The sequence below is a fragment of the Brassica oleracea genome, chromosome C5, assembly GCF_000695525.1.
Source record: "Brassica oleracea var. oleracea cultivar TO1000 chromosome C5, BOL, whole genome shotgun sequence".
Taxonomy (NCBI): Eukaryota; Viridiplantae; Streptophyta; class Magnoliopsida; order Brassicales; family Brassicaceae; genus Brassica; species Brassica oleracea.
Window position 1 is genome coordinate 12,051,169 of NC_027752.1, and position 14,710 is coordinate 12,065,878.

The 14,710-nt window shown below is 32.3% G+C and overlaps 2 protein-coding genes across 2 annotated transcripts; both read right to left on the reverse strand.

The window, feature by feature from the left end:
• Positions 1 to 10,637: 10,637 nt before the first annotated feature.
• LOC106293778 lies at positions 10,638 to 11,298 on the reverse strand. Its single transcript, XM_013729425.1, has one exon. The coding sequence runs from the start codon at positions 11,205 to 11,207 to the stop codon at positions 10,758 to 10,760; it is 450 nt and encodes a 149-aa protein (XP_013584879.1). The 5' UTR covers positions 11,208 to 11,298; the 3' UTR covers positions 10,638 to 10,757.
• Positions 11,299 to 12,022: 724 nt separating this feature from the next.
• Positions 12,023 to 13,067, reverse strand: LOC106293843 (blue copper protein). Its single transcript, XM_013729480.1, has 2 exons — positions 12,896 to 13,067; positions 12,023 to 12,507 (listed from the first exon to the last, which is right to left on the reverse strand). Exons 1-2 carry the CDS (start codon positions 13,038 to 13,040, stop codon positions 12,092 to 12,094), a joined length of 561 nt encoding a protein of 186 aa, XP_013584934.1. The 5' UTR covers positions 13,041 to 13,067; the 3' UTR covers positions 12,023 to 12,091.
• Between the last annotated feature and the right edge of the window lie 1,643 nt (positions 13,068 to 14,710).

Here is a 14,710-nt window from a genome sequence, read left to right on the forward strand (position 1 = left end):
AATAAATTAATCAAATCAATTTGAATTTAGTCCAAAACAATATGGATATTAGACTAATAGTCTATTTACTAAATTGCAAATTCATTTCCATTTTGGATATATCTTTCGTCATTATACCATAGTATGTTCACAAGGTTTTTAACCAAGTTATTACTTCTCCATATATAAGCAAGAGGACTATCACCTCATATTTTTATGTGGGACATTTACTAGTTTTAAACATAGTTAATTTGTCAAGTTTTACAAGCTTTCCAAGTCAATGACTTTGAACAAACATTTCTCATTCAATCAAACTTCTTTTTTTGACATATGATACACTATCACATAGTGTTCATAGCAAGAAATCCAATGATTTCAATCTCTGGTCATTCCGACAACTACATAGCCCATGAAAATCCACTGGAATATTGACTAAAGCCATTTTCCCAAAAAAAAGTTCCAACAATCCCCCACATAAATTGAAAATGACTCTAGACACTAGACAACTCGACAGACTTGACTTCGTAGACAAGAATCGACTAAGGACTTTTGAGAGTGCAAACGAAAAAGCGAAAAAGCAAAAATATAGTTTTGGAAAAATCCAAAGCGTAGGAACCTTATTTCACTACCATAGGACAACTGATATTTGTAAAGAATAATAAGAACATAAATTAAAATTACAATACCAAAATATAAGAATAAAGAAGAATTGCAGAGTCGAGATGGTTAATATCTTTCCTTAAATCATTAAACGCCCCGTAGTGTGACGATTTCATAGCGCTCAGATTTTCCAGGATACAACTGCAGCATTGTTTCTGTTTACCATCACCGAAAAACAGAATCTATCGAACCTAATTTTGTGTTGTACTCTCAGACTCAAATAAAAAAAAATACCAGCATAACTATTCTGAGTGAGGAAATCTTTTGTTTCTGTGTTGTTCATATATCTTTTCTATAATGCTAGCAAGGCTTTTTTTATAAAAATAGTGAGAAGCACAAGTTTCATTTTTCAACACAAAAATGAAACCTCCATGGTGCACTAATGAAGTCTTTAATTCTTGTCAATTATTATGTGAATTTATTCCACATTTTGACCAATAAATTAAAGAGTAAAAATTATTATTGTTTGACCAATTCAAACTAAATAATATATTTTAAAATGGATTTCTTTTTTATATTTTATCAATATACAAGATCAACATATATTTGGTTTATAAGATTAAGTTAATGAACATGAAGTCCAACTAACAAATCAAAAAACCCAAATCCAAGTTCAAATATCCAATGTGTGTATTTACTACTTTATACAAGTTTCTCAAATCACACACATTAGATATTCATTTCCCATTCAAATAAAACTTCATTTTTGACATATGAATACACTATTCATAATGTTCAAAAAATAGTTCCAACAATCCCCTACATGAATAGAAATGACTTTAGACAGTATATGACTCGATAGACTTGACCTCCTAGACAAGACTCGACAAGACTCAACTAAGGGCTTTTGAGAGTACAAACGAAAAATTCATTGCATGATGAGTTGGTAGCAATTTTTCAGCCTTGAACCAATTATTGTTAATAGCTATCGGATTTACTCGGCCAGGAGGTGGCCATGATGTCTTGAACCTCCCGGGCTTTGGTGTAAACCTAGACAATAGCTATAACACAGCTTCATTCTCTCACAGAACTAGGTTTTCTATTGTGTTCATTTTGGTCGTAAACAATCCTGGTTAATCATGAGTGAACTTAGATAATATAGCATTTCCTTCATTCTCCTAGAAACGGTCCCATTTCACACTCACAAGGTGATTTGCCATTAGCTTTGTTTAGAGGGATATCATGTACTACTCTATTCATATCTCAAATCTATGGACACAAATCATTAAAAGCAAATGCTTATCTTCTATTCCTTACATGTAGCACTGCTTGATCATCATAGGAACTGGTTATAGACCGAAGTCTTACAGTGCTTTGGGCAGATTTAGTTTGACTTAGTTGTCTCCTTAAACCTATTTCTTGTGATCTCCAGTCAGTTAGGTAGAGTTACCGTTAAACCTCATCTTAATTCACAGGCTACCCATTCCTTTAGATGATATAACAACTTGATCTCATGACACACCTTTAATATAAGAATCCTAGGTTGTCATCACAGTGAACATAATCTCTTGAGATTAGTCGAGATAAATTGTCTAATGATTTTTGTCATCTTTATACAATTAACCATTATACACAAAACTCAGTGTATGACACTAGTTTTTTTTTTTTTTGAAAAAATCATATTGTCATAACTATCACTAAGTTCATTTGGCCTCTTGCCGACAACTTTATATGTAAGCAAAGCTTCCCCCACATTTATTGAGATAATTCAAAAATATTTATATTTGCATTTAATATCTTTTAAGAGTTTATAAAAATTGATCTACAACTCCTTTAGAAGTAAATGAATAAAAAGCATTTTCAAAAAATGTATTTCATATTCTTAGAAATTCACATTTTACATACAACTATTTTCATAGTTCTTTCAAGTTGATTTTTATAAATCCAATTTATATGCTTTGAAATTTTCCAAATACATATCTTGCTTTTTTAGCAAATATACCTATAATTACAAGATATTATTTGTACTATCAAAACCACCATTTTATATGGTTATTCTCAACCATATTGACTTTATAAACTACAATACACATGTCAGATTTAGTCAAATTGGTCTGAAAAATTTATTTGATTTTCTATGGTAAATCTTTTTACAACTTGCATTTAAGCATTGACGAAATATAAATATTTTGATCAACATCAACAAATATTTTATTTATTATAGTAAATGATTTATATGTCGCAGATCTCTCCCAAACTTAATTTGGGACGTCAGCTCACAATCATTTTCTTCCTTACAACTTGATCTCTCAAAGATCAAAAATGTTTTTTTATATAACTATGGTATAACCATACTTAAAACTTGAATTTCTTTTTATTTCCTAGTTGGTCACAAATGTACTTAATAATTAAATTAAATTACACCTTAAGGAGAAAATCTGTAACAATGAAACAGAAAACGTTATTCAATCTTGATAATTAAATCAAACAAGTCAAAGCATTAACACACACTGTGACTAGTAACGTTTTCTTTTAAACATCTTTATGAGGCAGTAAATTAAAAAAAAATGTATGCATTTTTCTTCTTCCAGAAAACTGTTAAGAGTTAAAAACAATGGAAACCAAACCAGCGCTTTGAACATGTCGAACCAAATCAAAATTAAACCAACAGTTTTTTTTTTCATTCTATTAAAAACTGCAATAAATTAACTAAACAAACCCTGCATTCTTTTTTTACCAGTTTGATTGTTAAAATGATGAACACCTGCTCAACAAAAGAAACAATTGACTGAAAAAATCTAATAATAAATAAACGATAATTCTGATAAAAAAATGATTTCCATCATCTTGCATTTCTCGGTTCCAAGAATAATCTAATTCTTGGTTTCATAAACTGTTCTCAGAAAAAAAAAACTTTTAACAAATATCATTATTGTTAGTGCAAAGCAAAAAAATATTTAAAAATTTAAGAGCGTAAGAACCTTATTTCACTACCATAGGACGACTGATATTTGTAAAGAATAATAAGAACATAAATTAAAATTACAATACCGAAATATAAGAATAAAGAAGAATTGCGGAGTCAAGATGGTTAATATATTTCCTTAAATCTTTAAATGTCCCGTAGTGTGACGGTTTCATAGCGCTCAGATTCTTATGATACAACTGCAGCATTGTTTATGTTTACCATCACCAAAATAAGAATCTATCGAACATAATTTTGTGTTGTACTCTCAGATTCAAATAAAAAAATACCAGCATAACTATTCTGAGTGAGAGAGTCTTTGTTTATGTGTTGTTCGTATATCTTTTCTATAATGCTAGCAAGGTTTTTTATAGAAAAATAATGAGAAGTACAAATTTCATTTTTCAACACAAAAATGAAACCTCCATAGTGCACTAATGGAGTCTTTAATTCTTGTCAATTATTCTATGAATTTATTCCACATTTTGACCAATAAATTAAAGAGTAAAAATTATTATTGTTTGGCCAATTCAAACTAAATAAAATATTTTAAAATGAATTTCTTTTTTATATTTTATCAATATAAAAGATCAACATATATTTGGTTTATAAGATTAAGTTAATGAACATGAAATCCAACTAACAAATAAAAAAACTCAAATCCAAGTTCAAATATCCAATGTGTGTATTTGCTACTTTATACAAGTTTCTCAAATCACACACATTAGACTTCTATTTTTCATTCAAATAAAACTTCATTTTTGACATATGAATACACTATTCATAATGTTCAAAAAATTAGTTCCAACAAAAGAGTCATAAAAGTCCTGGTACTACTAGGGACATTGTAATTAAACTCTCTGGTCAATGTCTTTGCATAACATAATGCATTTTCACTAAACCAGGATAACAAGACGACATCTTAACATTGTACCCAGCTTCATTCCCTGGCTAGTAGCTTCATTGCAATATTCTTTGGCACGGAAGAGAAAATTACCTCACCGTCCTGATCCCACCAGGGCCACCACGCAATAATGTAGTTAAAATATGATTGAGCGCTACGTTCACTTAATATTTTCATATTTCTTCAAAATGAAACTGCTAAACTATTATATTAATATATTAATATATTAATATAATCATTTTCGTAATTGTATATTCGTGTTATAGGTCTGGAAATATAGCATATGTGTTCGTTTATTGGTATAGAATTGTCAAATTACATTAAAACACACTCCCAATCGTTAAGTTATCAATCCAAGTTTTAGGTATCAAATGTTGGAAATTAACAGAAAAAGTAATATATGTATATAGGAATAGTTTTCTTAACTTCACTGAAATAGAGCATAAAAAGAACATTATATTTATACCAAAGAAAATTAGATGATGAAAATGAGATATTATTAGTGTGTATAGTTTGATTTAATACGGTTAAGTGATTGTACCCAGTATAACTATAAACATGTACTAACACTATAAAGTGTGACGGTCTGTAACAGAATCAATAACAAAAAATACATTTCCATTTTGATCTTTTTTCTTAGAGCTCTCAGCTCTACTAACATGTTATCAGAGCAGTGAGACTCGAAATCTCACTCAATTCACTCAATTCAGTTCCTCGCTTCATTTTTGACTATCCACTATGCAAGAAGTGCATCCCAATACACTGCTAGTAGCCTGCAATACAGCTATAAATCTCAGAGTGGAGGAAGAATATGCCATACCAGGTAATGCAGTGATTGTTGCTCCGGAGGATGATGATGCAAGTGGGTTTACAAAGTGAAGTTGAATGCAGATGGAACTTTGGAATGGTATAAAGAGCAATTAATGGCGAAAGGTTACACGCAGCAAGTTGACTTCGTTGATACTTTCTCTCATGTTTCTAAGATGACCATAATAATTATATTATCAATGGCAGCTGCAAAGAATTGAAGTCTCACTTAACTTGAGATTTCGAATGCGTTTCTCATTGACGATCGTCAAGAGAAAATTTATATGACACTTTCTCCGGGTTACACACCAAAAGAAGGGGAAACATTGCCTCCAAATGCAGTCTTCATACTAAAGAAATCTCTTTATGGCTTAAAGCAGGCTTCAAAGCTATGGTTTCTAAAGTTCAGTTCTACTCTTCTATCAATAGGATTTACCTAGTCTCATATTGATCACACTCTTTTTATCAAGAAATTTAATAGGAAGTACATAGTTGTTCTAGTCTACGTTGATGACATTATCATTCCGAGTAGTGATGATAATGAAGTCGATCAAATTAAAGACAACGTTTGAGAGGTGTTCAAGCTAAGAGACCTTGGTCCTCTAAAATTCTTCCTTGGTTTGGAGATTGCACATTCTCGCAAAGGAATATATATCTATTAACGCAAATATGTTCTTGAGTTGCTAGAAGAAATAAGAAAAATGGCTTGTAAGCCATCATCTATACCAATGGATCTGAGTGTTAAAATCTTCTATGATCCAAAACAACCTCTTATTGATGATCCAAGTGTTTATCTAAGACTGGTTGGACGACTAATGTACCTCACAATTACACGTCTGGATATTCTCTGTGAACAAGCTTTGTCAGTTTGCTGCGAATCCACATAGTATTCATCTTCAAGCTGCATACAAAGTGCTTCACTACCTTAAAGGAACTATTGATCTTCGTCTATTCTATTATGCAAACTCTGATCTGATTCTCAAAACATACACTGATGAAGATTGGAGATCTTGCTTAGATACAAGACGTTCTACATCCGGCTTCTGTATGTTTTTTGGTTCAGCTCTCATCTCATGGAAATCTAAGAAGCAAGACGTTGTCTCTCATTCCTCAGCTGAATCAGAGTATAGAGCAATGTTTGTTGCGGTTAAAGGGGTCATATGGATAGTGAATCTTCTTGGAGAATTACGTTCACCACAACCTAAAGTTTTTGTTTTCTTAGCGGCTATATACATTGGTAACAATTTAGTTTTTCATGAAAGAACAAAACATGTTGAATTGGATTGTCATCAAGTTCGAGGATTTTGAGTGGTTTGATCAAGACTCTACACGTTGGGACAGCTACTCAAGTGGCTGATGTCTTAACCAAACCTCTCTTTCTTTCTCAGTTTAATGCACTCGTAGGCAAAATGTCTTTACATTCCATTTACTCGCCATCTTGAAGAGAAATATTAGTGTGTATAGTTGGTTTAATACGGTTAAGTGATTGTACTCGGTATAACTCTAAACGGGTACTAACACTAAAGTGTAACGGCCTGTAACAGAATCAATAACATAAAATACATTCCCATTTCGATTTTCTTCTCCGAGCTCTCAGCTCTGCTAACAGATATCAACAAAATAAATTGTGTACTACAGAATAGTCAATAGGATATCTGTTCGTTTTGAGATCGTACGGAAAGAATAGTCGTGACGTCACATGGGAGATAGGAAGAAAGAGAAGAGAGAATGTTCGTGGAAAACGGCTGGGTAGATATCCATCACTACTTCTCAGACATGAACTGACCACTTCGGTTGTACATCTTCTGTTTGTACAACCCACCCACTCATTTCCTCCCAACTCTCTCTTTTAACATTTAGCCACCTACTCCACGTTCTCTTGTTTTCTTATAGTATTATTTTGAACATTATCATTAACTAGTGATTAGTGATTACACGTACTCGTCTTAATTACTACACCTCATAGTCAATGTAACAAGCAAGTTTTCATGGCAGATCTCGTGAGCTGTGATTAAAGCTTTTAAGAGTCCCAAGGTTACTTTACACATACAGTACTGGATTTCTTGAAATTACCAAATAGCCGTTTTATAATGTACTGTAGATTTGCAAATGATTTACTAGTTTTACAAATATTAAAAGTTTACATTGTTTGGCTAATATTTTTACTGAATGCGTTTTTCTGAAGATATTTTGATTGGATTACTATCTCTTATATATTAACTGAAAAACATTACAACATTGTTTTGTAGCCACGTGTCACCACGAGAATGAAATTCAGAATTTTTAGAGAAATAAATTGATTCATCTTAACTTATATTATATTTTTTATTAAATTAACTATTAAATTGATAAATAGTGTACAAAAAAATATTTTCGCACTTTCCTTAAATAAAAACTACAAAATTACCTAATATAATTAACTATAATTAACGTATATATGACAATCAATGATTATGAATAATAAATATTTGACAATGATTTTTGTATCTTAGCTCTTTTTTGTTTAATTTTATATTATTAAAATATATTAAACAACCACATTAATCATATAATAAAAAAAATTCTTATATGTTATATTTTAAAATTTTAAAACGACTATAAATTACTAAAAACATTAAATGTCTCGTACTAAAATTTTGTGATTAATGGTTTAACTTTTTTTGGTAATTAGAAGATATAAATGATCATAAATCGTATGAATATGAAGTTTTATTTACTTGACATTCATATTATATATTAATATAGTTTAAAATTAAACTATATAGCACAGAAAATACTTAAATATGATAATTTCTAAATTTGTATTGAAAAAATATTGAAACCTTAATATTTTAATTTTGAAATTTGCATTAAAAAAATCGCATATTTGAAATTTTGTGTTTATCATATGAGTATGAATTCTTAATAATAAATATTTATATTAAAGTATACTATATATCTATGTCCATGTCATTGAAATTTAGTTATATACCATATAAAATAAATAAAATGATTGTTTTGATTTATTTACCAAAACAAATATCGTAAATAAACAAGATGTATTGTTTTGATTTATGTTTTTACTCTAATTTAATTATATACATAATACGTAAATGAATACAAATAAATAATAATAAATAAAAATTATTTTTATATACTTCCTCCGTTTCTTTTAAATATGATGTTTTCGAATTTATATTTTGTTTTGTTTTACTAGTAGTTTACAGAAATCTAGGAAACAAATAATAAAGAATGACATTTTTTACCCTTTGACTTGGATCTGTCGTAATGATAAAATGGAGCAAAACAATAAATACACAAGGTTAGAATTGGTTTTGTGTTAGTCTCCTAAATATGCGTAAAAATTTCTTAAGCGTCACTTAGATTAGGACAGAGGGAGTATAACATTAAATCTGCGCAATTGAGCGATCTTAGTGGGGTTATTGGTTGTGGTATTTGCTTGGATTTAGATTTTTTTTTAGATTTGAAAATCTTTGATAAATTCATTGATTTTAAAATCAAAATAACTGGATTTCACAAGAATTCAGATGGATGTCAAAATCAAATAAGTAGATTATTATAAATCAGCCATATGAATTTAAAAGAGTTGTGACATGCTCGTGAAATATTTTTCTTCTTAAAAAGAAATACTTTGATACAGGTACTTCAACAGGAGTACTGCCTAAAAGATTCGAAAGAAAACCATTTTGCTTCATTTCTATCAACTGCCGCATAAAATCTGACTTTTCCAATGATCTCGCAGCATGATACATTTGAAAAGGATCTGAAACCGAAACATCTCGTGGACTAACAACATATTCAGTAACCTCCCTAGTTTTCAAGACGCTGCTATTGTTTGAGATGGCATCAACGTGTACTCCTCGTGTCTCACAGTTTCTAACATCTTTTACAATATGATTCTCAGGCAAATATATATATTCAAGAACTAGCAATCAATCTATCATCATTTTTAGAAACGGAGCTGGGCTTAGTAATCCAGAAAACAGTTTCGTCTATGTGAAGAGATTTATTGGTTGGAGTCAAAGCAGGTTTTCTATAGATTTGTCAAGTATGAAGACAAGTACGTCAAGCTTGAGTATCCTCCAATTAACTAACAATTTGCCGCTGAGGCATCGCTAAGAAAAAGCTAACCCTTACCTTAAGTCAACACGTTCTTGTATGAATTCCATTGAGAATTAACTCAGAGAGAGATGCAAATTTCAGTTTCAATAATATTTGACAAAGACTTGTCGCAGACGCTGCACTTGCAGCTCAATGACGACTTCTCAGCTACTACCGTCACCGGAGGAAGAGGAAAAAGCTGACGATTGCCGTAGCAGAAAGCGAGATACTCTTCTTCAGTGAGTTTCTGGTGGTGGAAATCGGATCTTCAACGTTTGAATCTTTTACCTTTGGTCAAGTGTTCGTCGCCATAAAATCTTGAAGAGTCTTTGAACAGAGGAGGAACCAGTCAACCAGAGAAGCTAGTCTCGATGAGCTAAGAGCCGCGAGCGCCATTAAAAACTGATCTCTCTGGAGTTGAGTTTCTTTTGTTTTTATTGTTGTGGAGAGGAAGTTCCGTGACAAGTGGTGGGAAAGTGTGAAGATGCTATGGAGCATTTCTATCTGTAATGTTACGGTAAATCTGGATGAGGTTGTAGCTCTAGGTGATGTGGTTCGGGTTTATTCTCGTGTACATGTATAATCTGTTATTTTATGAAATTTGAAGATAATAAGCTAATAATACAAATCTAATCAAAATAACAGGGTTCACCTCTATATTTGTTCCTTTGTATTTTGATTTTAAAATTACTCACAAATCCATTGAAATACAATTCTAAATCAAATTTTTAAACAAATTTTTATAATTGAATAACACTTGATTTCAAAATTTATTTTAAAATCACAAAACCAATAACACTAGATGTGAATATAGATTTTAAAATCATAAAACCAATAACACTAGATTTGAATAAGAATTTTAAAATCATAAAACCAATAACACTACATTTGGTTTGGATTTAAAAATCTATTAAAATATACAAACCAATAACACCCTCTTAAGCTAGTTTTGTCTTAAAGGAATAAATAAAAATTTAATTACATTCCTGTAATATGTATTGTGATGGTAGTTATCAAACCTGGATAGATGAAGCACACAACACGTCTCTCTCTCTCTCTCTCTCTCTCTCTGCCAGCTGGTCATGTCATGTTCCAACCAATCACAGCTTTTCATTGGTTTCTTGTATACTAGTTCTCACATGAAGGCCACTGCAAATTAAGTAAAATTCAAAAATTTAAAATATAATTTATTCTACATTTCAACGCAATGCACATAGTTCTGACATAGATCTTTCCACTTTGTTATCGACATATATAAATTTAATTATTTGTTAAGAACTTATTTTTGTCAAAAGTTTATTGAGATCTTCATATGTTAATATCACTCTGTATTTCCGGGATTGAAAAACAAAGTCTAAAAACAAATAAAAAGAATATAAACCAAAATATGGTAAATAATAATTACAGAAATAATCTAGAGAGGAAATTTTGTTTCTTGTGATGCTTCTTCTTTTTCTTATTAACTACGATCTCACTGTATCGATGTTGCAGAGGAGACAAACAAGAAGACACCGAAGAGTAATAAGAAGAGATAGCCGTCGAAGAATAGTCTGATTCTGATTCTGAAGAAGCCGAGGAACAAGACGATACCGTTTTAGCCACGTTTTTTGAAGAAGACGAGGTCATGTTTGAGCTATAGTCATAGAAATCGAGAGACAACTTGGAGAGGCTCCCATTAAGACAGAGGGAACATATTCCAGGAGATTGTCTGTGCTTGGGATGTTTCTTGCATGAGTAGTTGTTGTCTGAAGAAGACTCTGATCTCTTCAACGTAAGATTCTTGTGTTTCGAATCTGTTGTTGTTCGTAATGATCTTCTGTTTCTGCTACTGTTGAGGAAAACGTTAGCCATTGTTACTGGTGATGACCTAATGTGTATTTTTATTTCTTCTTCTTCTCGCCGTCGTCACCTATGTTGTTTGTGTTTATTTATAGAGGCGCTTGCAAGCTGGTTATGATCTCTATATGATGTTTCCGAGATATTTCTTTTTCTATTTATTATTAATATCTTCCTAAAAAGCCAAAAAAAAACAGTGGTCACTGGTTCATATATTTACCGTATTCTATTCTAATAGTATAATGTGCTTTTTGAAGTGGTTAAGCAAAAGACAATTAATTTGTAATAAGAAAGAAAATACTGGCTTACTCTTCCATACTATCGACCAAAATACGTGATATATCAGTGTCTTGATCAATCATACATAGAAACAATTCTTATTTTTAACCAAACCAACATATCGAAGTCCAGGATGATTTTTGATACGTGCACGAAATTTATTTTTCAATTTTCTTAGAATGTAAGCAATGGCCAATGTAAACCAGTAAAAGACCTTAAATCCGAGATATTTGATCTCTAATCCACAGAAATAGCCTTTAGAAATCCGTCATATGGTCAGTGTTCACCACCATCTCTTGGTTAAAAACACAACGCAAACGACATTGTTAGTTGTTGCCTTGGTTCGTAAAGAGATCTTGAGTGGTTACAATGTTTATATTTAGATGGACGGTTTAGATGTAGGATAGATCCAGTGGAATCCACCTAATTAGGTGAGACGGTGGATCTGATGCTTTAGGGAGCATCATACTCAGAAGATGCTCAGACACTGAGACACATGACAATCATGTTATTCTTTTGTGTTTAAATTCGGTATGTTTTTTTAAAGAAAATTAAGACAAACCATGCTACATGTATATATCAAGATTCATTTAGGTAACCAACACACATACAACAAATTTTCAACTAAGACAAATCCAAGGCATAAGACAAACGGCCCAAGTCACAATCATAGTCCATACTGGAGAAGACACGGCCCAACAACCACAAGGAATAGCCTGTGTGGTCGTGGGAACATAACCACCACCTCCGGTGAGAGGGGTTGGTGTGGTGGTGCTACTACCTCCGGTAAAAGGGGTAGGCGTGGTGGTGCCACCACCTAAATTAGTTGATGGGGCTGAAGCGACGGTGACTGCTAGCTTCATACCGGTGGAACAATGGCCGGGGATTCCACATATGAAGTAGCGAGGACCAGTGGTCTTCAGATCTATGGTCGTTGTTCCGCTGCTGTCCGATATAATGGAGTTCCCTAAAGTACAGCTCTTGTAGTCATTCTCGCTCACTTCGTCCACCGTGTGACCCGCACTATAACTAAACACTGAATGACACAAATGTAGCAATATCAGTGTTGTCCAGTACAAATGTGAATCCATATTATATGAACCGGCGGTGTATACATGTTTGTCCAGTATTTTTAGGTTTACATGTTCATTCGACATAAAGAAAACCACTGTGTCCTAATATTCATTTTTATCACCTCAATAAAATGAGATTATTTCCAGATAAGGATTTCTCTTAAGCTTTTTGTTACTAAATTAAAATTTCATCTCAATCTAATAAAAACATACATACGTAAAAAAAGGTTAAATAACTACGAATCAAAATAAGTCTCGAGAGAGTTAAGAAATGAATATACATACGTAAATAAAAATAGTTAAGTAACTATGAGTCCAAATAAGTCTCCAGGGAGTTAAGAAATGAATCACCGATGGTATCGCCAACGGAAAAAGTATTTCCTGTGGCAAGCAGAGTGTAGTCGGTGCCAAGGGACCAGTTCACTGTAAGAGTGGCGGATGTGGCCGCTGAAATCAGACAGAATAATATGAGGACAAGGCAAAGAAATGTGCTCATATTGTTTTCTAGGATTTGTTAAAAATAAGGGATACTATTTTATGACTAGCTACTTCATGTAACTTGTGCATATATATAGAGAGAGTGGATATGTTTTGTTGAAGTTAACTTGTTCGAATAAATTTATTACTGAAATGGATTTTTTAAGGGTTCAATAATCAAATCATCACAGTAATTAAGATGTCAATCTATTTCTAAGAGTTTTGAATCAAAGAGAATTCATGTTTTCAATTAAGCTAAATGCAATCAATAAGATGAGTGGTTCAATCAATCTAACAGGTTTCTAAAGCAACTAAACAGCAACTTTCAATCAATTGGAATAAGGAGGAATCATGGGCATAGGATTTTGATTTCAGATGACTAAGATTAAATCTAAAATGACAAGGTTTCAATCAACACATTCCCCTAAGTGTAGATATCAATTCTAAGCAAGTTCTCTTCCAAGATAAAAGCTCATTTACTCTCATGATCAAACATCAAATTCCATTGGTTTGTGTCAATCAAACAATCATTAAGGATAGATCATTCAACTGTTCTAACTCCCCTAACATCAAATCCATTTGGTAAGGTAAGCTAAGAGCTTGATGAGTTGGCTCAGACATTTCATCGAATACCTTTCGGGCAATGAAATATCTAGAGTTCTAAACCAGAATGGCCAACTCAAGGTTAGCATTAAGATCACTCAATCAAGCAAGGAAACACATTAATCTACTCTAAACATTCTAGATCATCACTAAATCATCCTAAATCATCCTAACCCATGAATCCAAAGATGACTACTCACTCATAATCATGGTAGACACTAGATCATTAGTTGATCCAAATCTAAACATGATTAATGGTCAAAGTAATCAAGCAAAGATAAGAAATTATGATCAAGATTAGATCTTTCACCCAAAAGTGGCTTTTGATTAGATAGAAAACAAGATAAGTCCTAAGATAAGGTCTAAAAAGTATTTATAGTGGCCTAAAAACGAGTTGGGTCGGTCCAACAAGCATGGGTTGACCCATGATAATTTGGGGAAAAAGTTTGTAAAAACAGAAGTGCAGATTTTTCTAAGTGTCGCAGCTGGTTTTTGACATGTCATTTGGCCACTGCAGAAGGCCGCTGCACACTCCAGCGGCATGTTTCTTGTCGTTTGGCCGCTGCATCTTCCAGATATCAGGCATGGAGTAGTGGATTTCTCCAGCGGCTTGTCTTGGCCGCTGCATTTGGCCGCTGGGACATTTGAGAACTCGTCTTATGAACCAAAATCACATTTCTTGTCTCTAACCATCTCCAAAGGTTCCAAACTCACCAAATAGCATCTCCATCACCTAATGGAGACAAATGTATATGCAATGCACCTAAATCTACTCTAAATGCATCTAAATGGACAAATTGATAACTAAAATGATTGTTAAAACTATGTAAATACACAAGATATCAACTCCCCCAAACTAGAACTATACTTGTCCACAAGTAAACTTTCAAGGTCAATTAGAAGAAAAGTTTGGAAATGGGAGCTCATAACCAAAAGACACAGTTTTTAACCTTCAATGTAACATCCCAAAGAAAACATAGCAAATAGCATGATCAACTTTCTTAGTGCACTCTAGCTTCTCAAGGCTTATCAAGAATCATTTGTCTCTACACAAGTTACATTGCCATTCAACCAACAAGTTCCTTA